Source organism: Cyprinodon tularosa, unplaced genomic scaffold (genome assembly GCF_016077235.1).
Source record: "Cyprinodon tularosa strain WSP-4 unplaced genomic scaffold, ASM1607723v1 ctg571, whole genome shotgun sequence".
In the NCBI taxonomy this organism is placed as follows: Eukaryota; Metazoa; Chordata; class Actinopteri; order Cyprinodontiformes; family Cyprinodontidae; genus Cyprinodon; species Cyprinodon tularosa.
Genome location: NW_024039309.1, coordinates 533,873 through 549,577, shown reverse-complemented (window position 1 = coordinate 549,577; position 15,705 = coordinate 533,873). Strand labels below are relative to the sequence as shown.

At 42.4% G+C, this 15,705-nt stretch overlaps 1 protein-coding gene across 1 annotated transcript in view; it reads left to right on the top strand.

Annotated features, from left to right (window-relative positions):
• The first annotated feature begins 2,495 nt into the window (after positions 1–2,495).
• LOC119797125 (trichohyalin-like) overlaps positions 2,496–15,705 on the top strand; it is a 30,138-nt gene continuing 16,928 nt past the window's right edge. Inside the window, exons 1-7 of the mRNA XM_038306079.1 lie at positions 2,496–2,645; positions 6,439–6,553; positions 6,633–6,697; positions 6,776–6,911; positions 7,212–9,587; positions 9,699–9,911; positions 13,244–14,512. Of these exons, the coding sequence (XP_038162007.1) occupies positions 6,470–6,553; positions 6,633–6,697; positions 6,776–6,911; positions 7,212–9,587; positions 9,699–9,911; positions 13,244–14,512 (4,143 nt within the window). The 5' untranslated portion in view covers positions 2,496–2,645; positions 6,439–6,469. The remainder of the gene's footprint in view (positions 2,646–6,438; positions 6,554–6,632; positions 6,698–6,775; positions 6,912–7,211; positions 9,588–9,698; positions 9,912–13,243; positions 14,513–15,705) is intronic.

Below are 15,705 nucleotides of genomic sequence, written 5' to 3'. Positions count from 1 at the left end.
GACTTTAATCTCAGAATTCTGACTTTTTTTAAACCAGAATTCTGGATCTTAGATGGGCACCAAGAAGGAAGAGATGTGGGAGCACTCAGCTTCACTGAAGATGTGAGTTGTTTGGCAGCGGCAGTAACACATTGGTGGGAAATGATGGAATTATGTGACCTTTTATGTCCCGAGGGGTCCCTGGTGATGCTGTTTCTTCATTGGAAGAGCAAAAGGTGATTAAAACAAGAGAGCTAGTTTAGTCTCTAAAACAGACATGGCTACGGCTTGATGCTAACAGGTTTGTTAGATTAAAGTCAGAATTCTGAGACTAAAGTTAGAATTCTGAGACTAAAGTTAGAATTCTGAGACTAAAGTTTGAATTCCGAGATTAAAGTCAGAATTCTGAGACTAAAGTCAGAATTCTGAGTCTAAAGTTAGAATTCTGAGAAAAAAGTTAGAATTCTGAGACTAAAGTTTGAATCCTGAGACTAAAGTTAGATTTCTGAGACTAAAGTTAGAATTCTGAGAAAAAAGTCAGAATTCTGAGACTAAAGTTAGAATTCTGAGACTAAAGTTAGAATTCTGAGACTAAAGTTTGAATTCTGAGACTAAAGTTTGAATTCCGAGATTAAAGTCAGAATTCTGAGACTAAAGTCAGAATTCTGAGTCTAAAGTTAGAATTCTGAGAAAAAAGTTAGAATTCTGAGACTAAAGTTTGAATCCTGAGACTAAAGTTAGAATTCTGACAAAAAAGTTAGAATTCTGAGACTAAAGTTTGAATCCTGAGACCAAAGTTAGAATTCCGAGATTAAAGTCAGAATTCTGAGACTAAAGTCAGAATTCTGAGACTAAAGTTAGAATTCTGAGAAAAAAGTCACAATTCTGAGACCAAAGTTAGAATTCCGAGATTAAAGTCAGAATTCTGAGACTAAAGTCAGAATTCTGAGATTAAAGTTAGAATTCTGAGAAAAAAGTCAGAATTCTGAGATTAACGTCACAATTCTGAGACCAAAGTTAGAATTCTGAGATTAAAGTTTGAATCCTGAGACTAAAGTTAGAATTCTGAGGTTAAAGTTTGAATCCTGAGACTAAAGTTAGAATTCTGAGGTTAAAGTTAGAATTCTGGGACTAAAGTCAGAATTCTGAGACTAAAGTCAGAATTGTGAGACTAAAGTTAGAGTTTTGAGATAAAAGTCAGAATTCTGAGACTAACGTCACAATTCTGAGACCAAAGTTAGAATTCTGAGATTGAAGTTTGAATCCTGAGACCAAAGTTAGAATTCCGAGATTAAAGTCAGAATTCTGAGGCTAAAGTCAGAATTCTGAGACTTAAGTCAGAATTCTGAGACTTAAGTTAGAATTCTGAGACCAAAAGTTAGAATTCTGAGATTAAAGTTTGAATCCTGAGACTAAAGTTTGAATTCTGAGACTAAGGTTAGAATTCTGAGACTAAAGTCACAATTCTGAGACCAAAAGTTAGAATTCTGAGATTAATGTCACAATTCTGAGACCAAAAGTTAGAATTCTGAGATTAATGTCACAATTCTGAGACCAAAAGTTAGAATCCTGAGACTAAAGTTAGAATTCTGAGATTAATGTCACAATTCTGAGACCAAAAGTTAGAATTCTGAGATTAAAGTTTGAATCCTGAGACTAAAGTTTGAATTCTGAGACTAAAGTTAGAATTTTGAGAAAAAAGTCAGAATTCTGAGACCAAAGTCAGAATTCAGAGACTAAAGTCACAATTCTGAGACTAAAGTTTGAATCCTGAGATTTACGTCAGAATTCTGAGACTAAAGTTAGAATTCTGAGATTAAAGTTAGAATTCTGAGACTAAAGTTAGAATTCTGAGATTAAAGTTAGCATTCTGAGACTAAAGTTAGAATTCTGAGATTAAAGTTAGAATTCTGAGACTAAAGTTAGAATTCTGATATTAAAGTTAGCATTCTGAGACTAAAGTTAGAATTCTGAGATTAAAGTTAGCATTCTGAGACTAAAGTTAGAATTCTGAGATAAAAGTTAGCATTCTGAGACTAAAGTTAGAATTCTGAGATTAAAGTTAGCATTCTGAGACTAAAGTCAGAATTCTGACATTTTCTCATACTGAAGTAATATTAAAAAATAAGGTAATTAAAAAAAAATTCAGTGGCTCTAATCCTCTTCCGTATATTCCTCTGTGTTTTTGTCAGCTGTAAATTTAGGTATTTTTACTTGTACAACATAAATGTGGGGCCATTCTGTAAGACAAAACAAACGGTTATTTATCTGTATTTGTATGTTTTCTCTTTAACCCCAAATGTCTGGTTAAATGTTTAGGCATTTTTTTGGCCCATAAATATTTTTTGTCTATTCCCAGAAACTAAGCCTTTGTTTGAAAAACACAAGACATTTTTGTTTCAAGTATAGTTTTTGATGTTCTAGTATGTTGTTAAGCAAAAGTTTCATAATGTTTATATCTTTTATTTGAAAAATTAAGATACAAATATCGTATGGACCACCCCTCTTCTAGATCAGATTGGTACGGTCCAGCATGGCGGGAAATCTGTTGATCACGTCACGGGAGCGAATGGGGCAATATGGCGGCCATCGTAAGGCTGTAGCTCCACCACCGGACTATTTCTTTAATGAAACGTTGATTCAGGGGGACTGTGTTTTAATCCAAGGTGAGCAACCTGCAATATGAAACGATTCGTGATCCCGAAGCGAAGATTTGAACGGTTGTTTTTGGTAGTGACTGGCTATTAGCACTTCTGCTAGCTTGGTCGTATTTGTAAACAATGATTGAACACGCCGATGCCAAGCGAAACCGCTGAGTTAGAGGGTAAACTAAAGACCAAACACCCTGAACGCAGAGGAGCCGGTGAGACAGAGCTGGCTGTGTTTGCCTGTTGACCGCCATGTCGCTAAATCGCTACAACTGAGGTCTACAACGGTTTGCTAACGGTTACTGAGACGTTTATTGCTAATCCTTAAAAACAGGGGGTGGGTCGTGTGTATCACTGTGCATCAAGTAAACACATTAGAATGGTTCATAATCTAATTATAACTGGGGGACTGAGACTGTTAGCAGAGATTTATAGGATAAATAATCTGTTTTATTTGAACTATCGTGAAAATAGAAGTTAGCAGACTATATCTGCCCTACTGCTCATTTGAAAGCAGTTGAGTTGTATACAAGCACAGCATCAGCCTTTAAATGGTAAAATAGAGTAAAATCGATAAAAAAAATAGACAAAAGTCAGAAGAGTTGAGACGATTATCCAAATTCAAACAAGTAAGCTAGTTTAGGGTGGCTACTGGGGCTAGAATAATAATCGGATAGACAAAGGTTACTTAAAGAGGACTTTTTTTTAATTATTATTAAACCAGGTGAAACTAAAACTTTTTCACTTAAAAGTTCTGAATAGATCATGTTGACAGATTTTTTTTTTATACCTTAACTGTAAAATGCTTTTATTAATAAAATTTGTATGTGTTTATATTTTTTTTACAATCATATAATTACTTCCACGTGGGTTGCTCCTCCAGTTAAAGGCATGTTTTACAGTCTCTATACTCCAGTTAACGATTAATTGATTACTAAGTCAACTGATGATTTTTTTCAGTAATCGATTAATCCGATTAACTGTTTCAGCCCTAGTGGCTACAGCCTATTAAATCCTGAAACAATAGTGTATTTTATGTAGTAACTAGTGATGGTGAGATGAAGCCTCATGAGGCTTCGATGATCCACACACAGACATGGACTGGTAATCGGGCGTACCGGGCATTTGCCTGGTGGGCCGACATGCTGTTTGGGCCGGCAGACCCGACATGTATATTAATAATATGTATTATTATATTATTCTCCATCATGAAATATCTACTTGAACCAAACTGAATTGAATCGGCCCTCCTGTGAACTTCACTGTATATCTCTAATCCACTACTGATGAAGGCACCATTGATCTTCATTAAGCATCTCCCTGAAATTAGTTTTTGAAATTGGGATGCCTGTGGTTTTAGTGGAGGTGACAGCGAAATGAGCAGTGAACATGATGTCAGTGCGGCTGAGGAGAGACATGGCGAGAGACATGAGAGCAGAGAGCAGGAGGAAATAGATTACTTCGCCTGTCCTGATCCTTTTCTTTTACAAAACTTTTTGAATCACCACTCACAACAAAGCACAAAAAATCCAGTTGTGCAAAAGGTATTCACCACTGAAAATGCAACCAACAGGAGGTGGCTCACATATTGTGAGAAACGTCAAGCTTTATTTTGTTTTGTATGCATTGCGTTTGGAAAGACTTCTGACACAAGCTCATTTATTACTGGGACGTCTGATTGGAGGCATGTGCACCAGTGCACAGAAGAGCATGAGAAGCGTAGCGTAATGGGCGTGATTGACTGTGACTTTCTCTCTCTCTCCCTCCCCCCCTCTCCCTGATCTAAGAAATGTTGCTGTGCTGTGGTGGAGTTTACATTTTACAGTGTAAATAGTATTGGAAGTATTTTAAGTGTCCACTCTCACTAATTTCATTGAATCTGGCCTCAGTGTATTGTACAGTTTAATACACATTCAGTACACCAAAAAAAATGTGGTGGGCCGGTCTAGTCCAAAATGCCAGGGCTGATTTTTTTTTTTTGTCCCAGTCCACCCCTGTCCACACTGTTCATGAAGCCTCATGTGAACATGTCACCACCTACTGGTGGAGGACAGAACTACAGTTAGTAATATAATGTATGTTTTTTTTTTTTTTGCAATTGTTTTTCTTGTTTTTTTCCGCATTTAAAGGAATAGTACACCCAAAACATGATTAGCCTTCATTTTCTACTCACCCCCATGCTGAACAACACTCTGGAGTACTTTTTTGATATCTCAAATGCATCTGGAGATCTGGGAGGCTTCTTGCTGTCTGCTGACATTCAAATAATGGAGGTCTATGGCGCCCGAGGCAGAAAGGTCCATAAAAGTCCACAAAAAAAGTGTCAATATTCCTCCATACTGCTCGTCCAATGTATTCCAAGTGTCCTGAGTGGTTAGCATTCAGAATTTACTCGAAACAAATTCATTTAGAATGTTTTTAGAGCATAAACAGTAGTGTATAGGATTTCCTAAAAGCGCGTTCACGAGTCTACGGAAACCGCGGCAGACCAAACCAGATGAAAGTGCGCATTCAGCGTCTGCTCTGCCGATAATGCAAGCGTAGAAGAAGAAATGTGCTGTTTACCTGTGCAAAGAAAGAAACAACGAAAGAAAAATGTCTGAGGACTTCAGTGTTGAGGAAGAGCATGACTTCTTTTCCGAGCTGAATGCGCAATTTCATCTGGTTTGGTCTGCCGCGGTTTCCGTAGCGTCATGAACTCGCAGGCGCGCGCTTTTAAGAAATCCTATACACTACTGTTTATGCTCTAAAAACATTCTAAATGACTTCGTTTCGAGTAAATTCTGGATGCTACCCACTCAGGACACTTGGAATACATTGGACGAGCAGTATGGAGGAATATTGACATGTTTTTTGTGGACTTTTATGGACCTTTCTGCCTCAGGCGCTATGGACCTCCATTATTTGAATGTCAGCAGACAGCAAGAAGCCTCCCAGATCTCCAGATGCATTTGAGATATCAAAAAAGTACTCCAGAGTGTTGTTCAGCATGGGGGTGAGTAGAAAATGAAGGCTAATCATGTTTTGGGTGTACTATTCCTTTAAGAGTGGAAGTCCATGTCTTACAGCTGACGCCACTACCAAGATGACAACAGTGCTGAAAGCAATACTAGTTAAAACTCCTTACATTTGTAACCAGTGGCTCGCTCAGATTTTGGTTGTTTGATCTAACCAAACTAGACTGGTTGTTTTTCCAATCAATCGATTCTTAAAATATATCCAAACTCTATCCAACTGACCGCAACTCCCCTACAAACTCCCACATCTTGACTGAACACTGAGGCTGTTTAAATGCCTGCCGAAGTTCCGGGTGAGCTGAACCACTTCCTGAAGCAGTCACATGGTATGGCAGGGTAGTAAGGCTTCGAATGTTCTATATTGTGGCTCCTCCCCCAAATAAAGCAAGCCTTGCGGAAAAGCCCCCTCCAGTACTCGACAAACACCTCAAAGCCTTGGCTCATCTCATAACATCACTAGTAGTAACATCCGTAAAGCTTTTGGTGAAGATTTTCAGTCATCCAGGTCATTGCAGTTACAAACAATCCAATAGACTTTGATTTTAAGTTTGAAGACGTTTCGCTTCCCATCCTGGAAGTCTCTTTTTAGTCTTTTTATTTTAATTTTTTTATGTAAATTTAAAAAAGCTTTAAAGAGGGGGAGAGACCTGCACGCCTGGGAAATCTTAGGTTTTCTGTGCTGAATGAATAAGAAAAAACAGTGTTGTTTTTGTATTTTGGCAATTGACCCAAATCAGATCTAATGAAGGGAAGATTGTCCACTTCTAATTTCTCTGATGATGTTTTTATTTCAGCTGACTTTTAGTCACACTGCGGATCTGCAGGATGTCAGGTAAAATCAGTGATCAGCTCAAACCCGGCGACCTGGTGTTCGCTAAAATGAAAGGCTTTCCTCACTGGCCTGCCAGAGTACGTAAATTAACAATACACTCTGAATTCTTTAGAGCTGTTTTTTTCCACTGCTTCAATGCTTCTTTGTGTTTTACAGGTTTGCAAATCAGAGACCGGATATAGGAAGCGAGTTCCAGTCTACTTTTTTGGCACCCATCAAATGTAGGTACTTTCAGCAGCCAATTGACAGTGTGCCTTTTTGTCCCACCTAAACCATGCTGTGGTTAATGTCTTTCTCAGAGGCTGCGTCACACCAGAGAATGTTGTTCCTTACGTTGGCAACAAGCTGAAGTACGGCAGCGGCGTACGCATCAAGGGCTTTGCCGAGGGTATGTGGGAGATCCAAAACACGCCTGGAATCGGCAGTAAGCTTAAAGTGAGTCCATCGTAGTTGTTGTGCTTTTCTAAACTGGGATGCTTTCGAACCCTCGTGGTTCTGCTACTTAACGTTGATAAGTTTGCAATTTGATCTTATAATCTTCCACACTTTAAAACAGGAGAATGAAGATCCCTTATTCTACTGTGTCTTTTACTCAGATCCTGCATTACCAGAATGCTATTTGGACTGATCTTATACATGATTGTTCACAGTCCTCCTTGGAAAAAAAAAAAAAAATCACTAATGGCTATTAGACAGTTATATACTTTTGGATTTGACACACTCTGTTTTCTACAGGTTCCATTAAAGATCAACACTACATCACCACCAGCAAAACCAGCTTCTTCTTCTACACTCCCCAAATCATCTTCTGCTACCAAAGCTATTGATGGCAAACCTAAAGTTACCTCCTCCCCAATTAAGCTTGAGCACAATTCAAGCAAAAGTATGGCTGGTAGGGTGTTAGGTGAGAGCGGAAATCTGGATAAAGCAAGAAGAACATCGTCTAAATTAGCTTCAGATAATGATAAGTCTAAACTGGTAAGACACACTGTGGAGCCTGCGGCAGCTAAACGAACGTCGTCTAGATTAGCTTCAGATAACAATGAGTCTAAACTCATAAGGGACTCCATGGAGACTGCCACAGCTAAAAGAACATCGTCTAGATTAGCTTCAGAGAAAAGAACTGAATTCAAATTGCATAAAGACAATGTACAGCCAGTTGCGGCTACAAGAACACCATCTACATTAGCTTTGGATGAAAATATTGAATCCAAACTTGAGAAAAATGCTGTGGACCATGTTGCAGTTAAAAGAACATTGTCTAAATTGGGTCCTGATAAAAAAACAGAATCCGGGCTGGATAAAGACGCTGCCGTGCCTTCAGCAGCTAAAAGAATGTCGTCCAGGTTAGCTTCAGGTAATGATGAATCTAAAGTGGTAAGAGACACCACAGAGCCTTCTGTGGCTAAAAGAATGTCGTCCAGATTAGCTCCTGATAAAAAAACAGAATCCAAACAGGATAAAGACGCCACAGAGCCTGATAAAGCTAAAAGAACGTCAGCTAGATTAGCCTCGGATGAAAATATGGAATCAAAACAGGATAAAGACGCCACAGAGCCTGCTACAGCTAAAAGAACAACATCTAGATTAGCCTCAAATGATATAGAATCCAAACAGGATAAAGACGCCACAGAACCTGCTACAGCTAAAAGAACGTCGCCTAGATTAGCTCCAGATGACAATACAGAATCCAAACAGGCTAAAGACGCCACAGAACCTGCTACAGCTAAAAGAACGTCACCTAGATTAGCCTTGGATGAAAATATGGAATCCAAACAGGATAAAGACGCCACAGAGCCTGCTACAGCTAAAAGAACGTTGCCTAGATTAGCCTCAGATGACAATATAGAATCCAAACAGGATAAAGACGCCACAGAACCTAGTACAGCTAAAAGAACGTCGCCTAGATTAGCCTCAGATGAAAATATAGAATCCAAACAGGATAAAGACGCCACAGAACCTGCTACAGCTAAAAGAACGTCGCCTAGATTAGCCTCAGATGAAAATATAGAATCCAAACAGGATAAAGACGCCACAGAACCTGCTACAGCTAAAAGAACGTCGCCTAGATTAGCCTCAGATGACAATATAGATTCCAAACAGGCTAAAGACGCCACAGAACCTGCTACAGCTAAAAGAACGTCGCCTAGATTAGCCTCAGATGAAAATATAGAATCCAAACAGGCTAAAGACGCCACAGAACCTGCTACAGCTAAAAGAACGTCGCCTAGATTAGCCTCAGATGACAATATAGAATCCAAACAGGCTAAAGATGCCACAGAACCTGGTACAGCTAAAAGAACGTCGCCTAGATTAGCCTCAGATGACAATATAGAATCCAAACAGGATAAAGACGCCACAGAACCTGCTACAGCTAAAAGAACGTCGCCTAGATTAGCCTCAGATGAAAATATAGAATCCAAACAGGATAAAGACGCCACAGAACCTGCTACAGCTAAAAGAACGTCGCCTAGATTAGCCTCAGATGACAATATAGAATCCAAACAGGCTAAAGATGCCACAGAACCTGGTACAGCTAAAAGAACGTCGCCTAGATTAGCCTCAGATGACAATATAGAATCCAAACAGGCTAAAGATGCCACAGAACCTGGTACAGCTAAAAGAACATCGCCTAGGTTAGTCTCAGATGACAATATAGAATCCAAACAGGATAAAGACGCCACAGAACCTGCTACAGCTAAAAGAACATCATCTAGATTAGCCTCAGATGACAATATAGAATCCAAACAGGATAAAGACGCCACAGAACCTGCTACAGCTAAAAGAACATCATCTAGATTAGCTTCAGATGAAAACACTGAATCTAAAGTCATTAGATTAGAGTCAAATGACAACATTGAATTCAGACAGTTTAAAGAAGCAGCAGAGAGCTATGTCCCAAGAATACAGTTATCCAGGTTAGCTCTGGATAAAACGGCAGAATCCAAACCTGGTAAAGGTACAGTCGGGCAGGTTTCAGCGACCAGAATAGATCCAGATCTGCAAGCTACAGAGAAAGTTGCAGCTACAAGAAGCAGAAGGTCAGCTAGTGCTGGTACAGTTGTAGAACGATCAACTGAATTGGAAAGTTCTGCACATATTAAAAAAGAGGTATGGATACGAAATGACCAATGTCTGCAATGAGACATTGTATGCTCACTTTGTGCTTAGCAGTAGCCTGTGGTTTGTGTGGTTTATGGCTTATATCTTCACGTCCTTCAGGTGAGAGCAAGAATAGCTTCCACAGTCGACTTTGCCTCTGATAGAAAACCGGCTGCAGAACCAAATGCAAGTAAACATCCAGCTGAGAAGGAAAGTAAGAGCAGTAGTGATCAGGAAGCTGCAGCAGCATCGACAGCTTCCAGCTCTTCAAACACAGAGGGATCTTCCTCTGGAAGCCGAGTTTCCACCCGGAGCAAAGGAGCAGATATAAAGGTGAACACAATTACCTGCTACCAGTGTCATGAAAAAGTTGGTGCACTGTTACAATTTTAGCTTTTTTTTGTACTCGTACTCGTCGTCTCCCGCTTTATCCGGAACCGGGTCGCGGGGGCAGCAGACTAAGCAGAGACTCCCAGACTTCCCTCTCCGCATACACCTCCTCCAGCTCTGTTGGGGGAAGCCCTAGGCGCTCCAGGCCAGCCGAGAGACATAGTCTCTCCAGCGTGTCCTGGGTCGTGCCCTGGGCCTCCTCCCGGTGGGACATGCCTGGAACACCTCCCAAGGGAGGCCTTCAAGGGGCATCCGAAGAAGATGTCCGAGCCACCTCAACTGACTCCTCTCGATGTGGAGGAGAACCTGCTCTACACTGAGTCTCTCCCGAATGACCGACCTCCTCACCCTATCTCTAAGTTAGAGCCCAGCCACCCTGCGGAGAAAGCTAATTTCAGCCGCTTGTACCCGGGATCTCGTTCTTTCGGTCATGATCCAGATTTCATGATTATAGGTGAGGGTAGGAACGTAGACCGACCGGTAAATTGAGAGCTTTGCATTTTCGCTCAGCTCTCTCTTCACTACGACAGACCAGCGCTGCGTCTGCATTATTGCTCAGCCGCACCGATCCGTCTATCAATCTCCCGCTCCATTCTTCCCTCACTCGTGAACAGGACCCCAAGATACTTGAACTCCTCCACTTGAGGCAGGGACTCTCCTCCAACCTGAAGGGGACAAGCCACCTTTTTCCGGTCGAGAACCATGGCCTCGGACTTGGAGGAGCAGATTCTCATCCGCTTCACACTCGGCTGCGAACCGCCCCAGCGCACGCTGTAGGTCTTGGCAGGAGGGAGCCAGCAGCACTACATCATCTGCAAAAAGCAGGGATGAGATCCGCTGGTCCCCAAACCAGACCCCCTCCGTTCCTTGGCTGTGCCTAGAAATCCTGTCCATAAAAGTTATGAACAGAACCGGTGACAGAGGGCAGCCCTGTCAGAGTCCAACATGCACTGGGAACAGGTCCGACTTAACGCCGGCAATGCGAACCAGACTCCTGCTCCGCTTGTACAGAGAACGAATGGCCCCTAATAAAGGGCCCCCAACTCCATACTCCTGTCGCACCCCGGGGAGGGCAGCACGAGGAACACGATCGAATGCCTTCTCCAAGTCCACAAAACACACGTGGACTGGTTGGGCAAACTCCCATGAACCCTCAAGCACCCTGCAGAGGGTGTAGAGCTGGTCCACCGTTCCACGGCCAGGACGAAAACCACACTGCTCCACCTGCAGCGGAGGTTCGACAATCAGCCGGACTCTCCTCTCCAGCACCCTGGCATAGGCCTTTCCGGGGAGGCTGAGAAGTGTGATTCCCCGATAGTTAGAACACACCCTCCGGCCCCCCTTCTTGTAGAGGGGAACCACCACCCCAGTCTGCCAATCCAGGGGGACTGTCCCCGACCTCCACGCGATGTTGAAGAGACTTGTCAGCCATGTCAGGCCGACCACATCCAGAGCTCTAAGATACTCAGGATGGATCTCACCCACCCCTGAAGCCTTGCCACCGTGGAGTTTTTTGACCACCTCGGTGACTTCAGCCTGGATGATGAACGAATCCAGCCCCAAGCACCCCGTCTCTTCTTCCCCCACGGAAGGCGTGTCTGTCGGGCTGAGGAGATCCTCAAAGTATTCCTTCCACCGCCCGACAATATCCTCCTTCAAGGTCAGCAGCTCCCCACTCCCACTGAAAACAGTGTTAGTGAAGCACAGCTTTCCCCTCCGGAGGCGCCGGACGGTTTGCCAGAATCGCTTTGAGGCCAACCGATAGTCTTTTTTTCATGGCCTCTCCTAACTCCTCCCTTGCCCGAGATTTTCTGCAACCACCCGGGCCACGACACGCTTGGCCTCACGGTACCTGCTTGCTGCTTCAGGAGTCCCACAAGCCAACCAAGCTCGATAGGACTCCTTCTTCAGCTTGACAGCATCCCTTACTATCGGTGTCCACCACCGGGTTCGGGGATTGCCACCACGACAGGCACCGCAAACCTTACGGCCACAGCTACGGGCAGCCGCATTGACAACAGAGGCAGAGAACACAGCCCATTTGGACTCCATGTCTCCAACCTCCCTCGGAACCTGAGAGAAGCTCTACCGGAGGTGGGAGTTGAACACGTCCCTGACCGAGGGTTCAACCAGACATTCCCAACAGACCCTCACTACACATTTGGGCCTGCCGAGTCTTTCAGGCATTCTCCTCTTCCAGCGTATCCAACTCACCACCAAGACATGCGGCCGAAGATCAGAAGATACGACTACAAAGCCGATCATCGACCTTTGGCCTAGGGTGTCCTGGTGCCAAGTGCACCGATGGACATCCTTATGCCTGAACATGGTGTTCATTATGGACAATCCGTGACTTGCACAGAAGTCCAAAAATGAGAAACCACTTGGTTTCAGAGCTGGGGGTCCATTCCTCCCAATCATGCCCCTCCAGGTGTCACTGTGGTTTCCCATGTGGGCTTTGAAGTTGTTTTGGCCCATAGGCCGAAACAACTGTCAGAGTCCTCCCTTCAACCCGAAGGTGAAGGGATGCAACCCTCTCGTCTACCGGGGTGAACTCCAACACGAGACGGCTGAGCTGGGGGGAGACAAGCAGCCCCACCTCCGCCTCTCCCCGCGGGTCACTCCAGAGTAGAAGAGAGTTCAGCCTCTCTCAAGGAGCTGGGTTTCAGAGCCCTGGCTGTGTGTAGAGGCGAGCCCAACTATTTCTAGCTCGGGCTCCTTCCCCGCCAGTGAGGTGACGTTCCACGTCCCCAGAGCCAGTTTAAGCGCCTGCGGATCAGGTCGCCGAGGTCTCCGCCTCTGGCTGCCGCCCAATCCCCTTTGCACTGCTCCCTCCTTCTTTTTGCTTTGAAATGTATTTAGCTATAGATTAGCTGTATGAATACAATAACAATAAAATAAAACAATTTAGATATTTTCTTTGCCAAGGAAGTGAACCAATTGATATGCATAACGCTTTAAGTTTTTTTATTGTCTGTTGATGGAATTCCCTTTTGTTTTATTGAGCAGTAAATAGTCTTTCCTCTGCAAGGCCTCCCCCTCCTCCAGCCGTTTTCTCCGCTGTGTTTATCTGGTTCAGAGGCAAATTGTTACCAATAGAACAGCGTGATTGGAGTTTGGGGAAGCTGAGGAAACTCTGCAGGGATGTTTGATATTCAGACACTGTTGTTCCTTGGGAGGAATTTTTCTCTCTCTTTTTAAGGTTCAATAAATCCTGTTTTTTTTTCTTTGAAGCATCATGTATCTCCTTCCTGAAGTTCTGTACTCTGTTGCAGCTCGATGATGTTCCCCATGTGGCAACTTCTGGAAAGAGGGGAATAGATATGGAAAAGGAGGAGATGCAAAATGTCAAGAGGAAGAAGGAAGAGAGAGATAACAGGAGGGAAGCAAGAGAAAACCGGAATTCGAGGAGCAGTGAAGGGATGATGGATCAGACATCAGAGAGTAGAGGTTTGAAAAGAAAGAAAGAGGAGACAGAAGCTGGAAGAGAGGGGATAAAGATGGGAGGAACTGAGGAGGAAACACATGGAAGAAAAACAAGGAAAGCAGATAGAGAGGAAGAGAAACAGGAGGACAAAGGGGAGGAGGTGAGGACCAGGAGAGCTGCGAGAGATGAGCAGACATCAGAGGAGGAAAAAAGGGGCAGAAAGATGAGGAGAATTGAGAGCAAGGAGAAGGATGACAGTAGAGAAGAAATAAGGATCAGGAGATCTCAGAGAGACAACGGGGCAGCGGAGATGGAAGGAAGACTGGAGAAACAAACTATGAAGGTCAGAGAAACCAGGAACAAGGATGCATATGGGGATGAAACGGAAAGGAGGAAGAGAGAATGGAAGAATAAGGAAGATAAAACTAGAGAAGTTGAGAAGGAGGAGAAAACTGAAGGGATGAAGATGAGGAGAGCAGAGAAAGATAGTACACCTGAGGACAGAAGAAAAACTGAGAAAGGTATGAAAGCTGAAGAGAAACACCAAGACAAAAAAGAAGTGCTGAAGAGCAGGAGAAACGAGGAGGAAATGGAGACAATGTCCAAAAAGGGCAAAAAAGATGACGAGAAATCAGAGAAGAACAAACCCAGGAATCTGGAGAAACCTACAGAGAAGAGTGAAGGAAAAGGAGAAGGAATGAAGACCAGGAGAACGGAGAAAGAGAAAACTGGGGAAGAACTGGATCAAATGAGGACTAGAAGAGATGACAAAAAGGATCAGAAAAAGATGGACAACAAGAAAACACACAATGTAAATAAAGAAGAGAAAGGTAGACCAAGCTCAGAAACCCAAGAGGTGAGAAGAACTAGAGAAAAGGAAATAAACCCAAAGACAACTAAAGAACCTGCAGCAGAGAAACATTTGAGGAACGACGGAGGTCGAGGGACAAAGAGGAGAAGAGAAACAGAAGACGAGAAGGTAGAGAAGAGAGGAAAACACGGCAAGCACATAGAAGATGAGAGAGGTGGACAACAGATGAAGAGGAGAACAGAGGATGGAGGGGAGGAGTTTGCTGAAGAAAAGGGCCACGAGGTAAACTTTGATTTTGTTGCTTTTTTTTAGGCTTTTTAGTCTAATGCAGAAATCAGCTTTTACATGATGTAATGTTATTAAATGAGTAAATTAATCACTATTAATGGAAAAATCCTCAAAAGCCAACCAACAGCATCCAGCTTGTGATCTCTTTGCAGCTTTGTCAGCAAAGTATTGCTAAAAAAAATTATACTTTACAAATCCTAACACAAACTATCCCTTGGGACCATCCCACCCCTGCATAAAGCACTTTCTCACAGGCGAACATTTGGAGGAAAACAACTTCAGTTTATCAAGGACATTCCCTTTTAGGTTAATCTATATCTTTCACTGGCTAGATAAACATTTCAGAACAGGTGTCTTCTTTTATTTTATCTCTCCTAGCCTTCATTTCAACCCAGTTAGGCTGAGTTGAAATGCGTGAGTTAGGGCTAACCCTAACCACGCCTTTCAATGAGTTGAAAGGCGTGATTTGAAAAAGCGGCGTGATTTTCCGCTAGATGGCGTGATTCAGCTCTTGGGGAGAGAATTCTGCAGAGCAGCAGCTGGATGATGAATTTAATCTATACTATAATACACGCTATATTAAAAATGATCAGTCAGGGATTAGGAAAATAATAACTGTATGTGCACAGTGTAAATATTTCTATCATATGCCAGTCTTCAGTACAGTGGTCATACATTAAAAAATGTTCATTACATTTTTTCTCTTAGACATTGGAGTGGTGTATTTAAATGTTATAGAGCTAAACATGATAAATTGGTGAGTAGTAGTAGTGTAAGTTTTTAACCTGTCAAGTTTTTTTTAGATTTTTAACATTACAATTTATATTTTTCCAAGCACACAACAGTTTAAAGCAAAGTTTAGTTTGAAAAGAATGTGCAGGAAGGATTGAAAAGCATGTTAACATGGTAACGTAGGCTTGAGTTCATTATCTGACGCATGCAGATACACACCAGGAACCTGGAAACTTAAAAAATACTGAATTATAAAAAAAACATTTAAAAAACAAACATGTTTCATTGATATATATACAAAAATGAATATTAGGAACTATATTTATATAACATTATACTGGGCAAGTAAAAATTGTTTCTGGGCAAATGAAATGTGAAAGTCACTTGCACGAAGTGGCCGTATGATATGAATCGTACGGGTGCTTGAACCCCTTGAAAGGTTTAAATTAAGGTTTAAATTAATGCTTGAATTTTGAGTG